This window comes from Acanthisitta chloris, unplaced genomic scaffold (genome assembly GCF_000695815.1).
Source record: "Acanthisitta chloris isolate BGI_N310 unplaced genomic scaffold, ASM69581v1 scaffold37124, whole genome shotgun sequence".
Taxonomy (NCBI): domain Eukaryota; kingdom Metazoa; phylum Chordata; class Aves; order Passeriformes; family Acanthisittidae; genus Acanthisitta; species Acanthisitta chloris.
The window spans coordinates 1-1007 of NW_008668460.1; the positions used below are offsets into that span (position 1 = coordinate 1).

General features: G+C 48.5%; 1 protein-coding gene across 1 annotated transcript in view; it reads left to right on the plus strand.

The window, feature by feature from the left end:
* Positions 1–600: 600 nt before the first annotated feature.
* The window catches only part of RARS2 (arginyl-tRNA synthetase 2, mitochondrial), a 6224-nt gene continuing 5817 nt past the window's right edge, over positions 601–1007 (plus strand). The window contains exon 1 of the mRNA XM_009072885.1: positions 601–702. Coding sequence (XP_009071133.1) covers positions 612–702 — 91 coding nt within the window. The 5' untranslated portion in view covers positions 601–611. The remainder of the gene's footprint in view (positions 703–1007) is intronic.

The window sequence follows — 1007 nt, forward strand, 5'->3', positions numbered from 1 at the left end:
TCCAAGTGTCCCTTGCAGGGAGGTGTCACTCATTACCATCCTTGTTAGCAGTGTGGACAGAGGGCAGTGATGGACCTGCAGACTAAATCACGTTCCTCCCTGCCAGCCTGCTTGGCTTTTGTGGTTAAATATAGGGTCCTGCCCTTCAGGGACACTGAAGTGCTTGAAAGCACTGATGAACTCGACTTTCAGCTTAATGTGGCCACAATGGAATGGTTATGACTCCCTGTCTAATCTTACTAACTGGTCTGGGTTGCCGCAGTAATTTGGTCTGTCTGCATCCTGCCTCTCTTCAGCTCATGGCACCGAGGCCTCTGCACTGCTCCAGTGGCAAGAGAGGTTCCCCAGAGCACAGAAATGACCAGGATATCATCACTCTGATCATAATTCCCCCATTATATAATAAGGATGGAGCTTTGCCTGCTGAAATGAGAGTTCCTGATTGTATCACCAAGTTTCCCACATTACAGCATTCTTTATTCAGCTGTTGTTGCTGTCTCCTGGTAGTGAATCTGCTCTGAGCAAACAGTTGTCTGGAGTGAGATGTAATTTCAGGCCCTGCTGCTTTCCAACACAGGTGTCAGCACGTGTCTTTTGGTCTGGTTCAAGGCATGAAGACTCGGAGAGGAGAAGTCATTTTCCTGGAAGATGTTTTGAATGAAGCTCGCTCAAGGATGTTACAAAACATGTCTTCCACAAAAAGTTAGTGATTTCAGGTCTTACTGGCTCCTTTTGCTGTTCTGTGGTGATTCAAAACGGGTTGTCTTTTCCACCCCTGACATTTCCCTGCAGCACACACCAGCCTCCCTGGGCAACCTGGGCCAGTGTTTCACCACCCTTAAAGTAAAGTACTTTTTTCTAATATCTAACCTAAACTTCCCCTCCTTCAGTTTGTGCCCATTGCCCCTTGTGCTGTCCCTGCAGCTCCTAACACAGATCCCTCTGCAGCTTCCCTGGAGCCCCTTCAGCTCCTGCAAGGTGCTCTGAGCTCTCCACACAACCTTCTC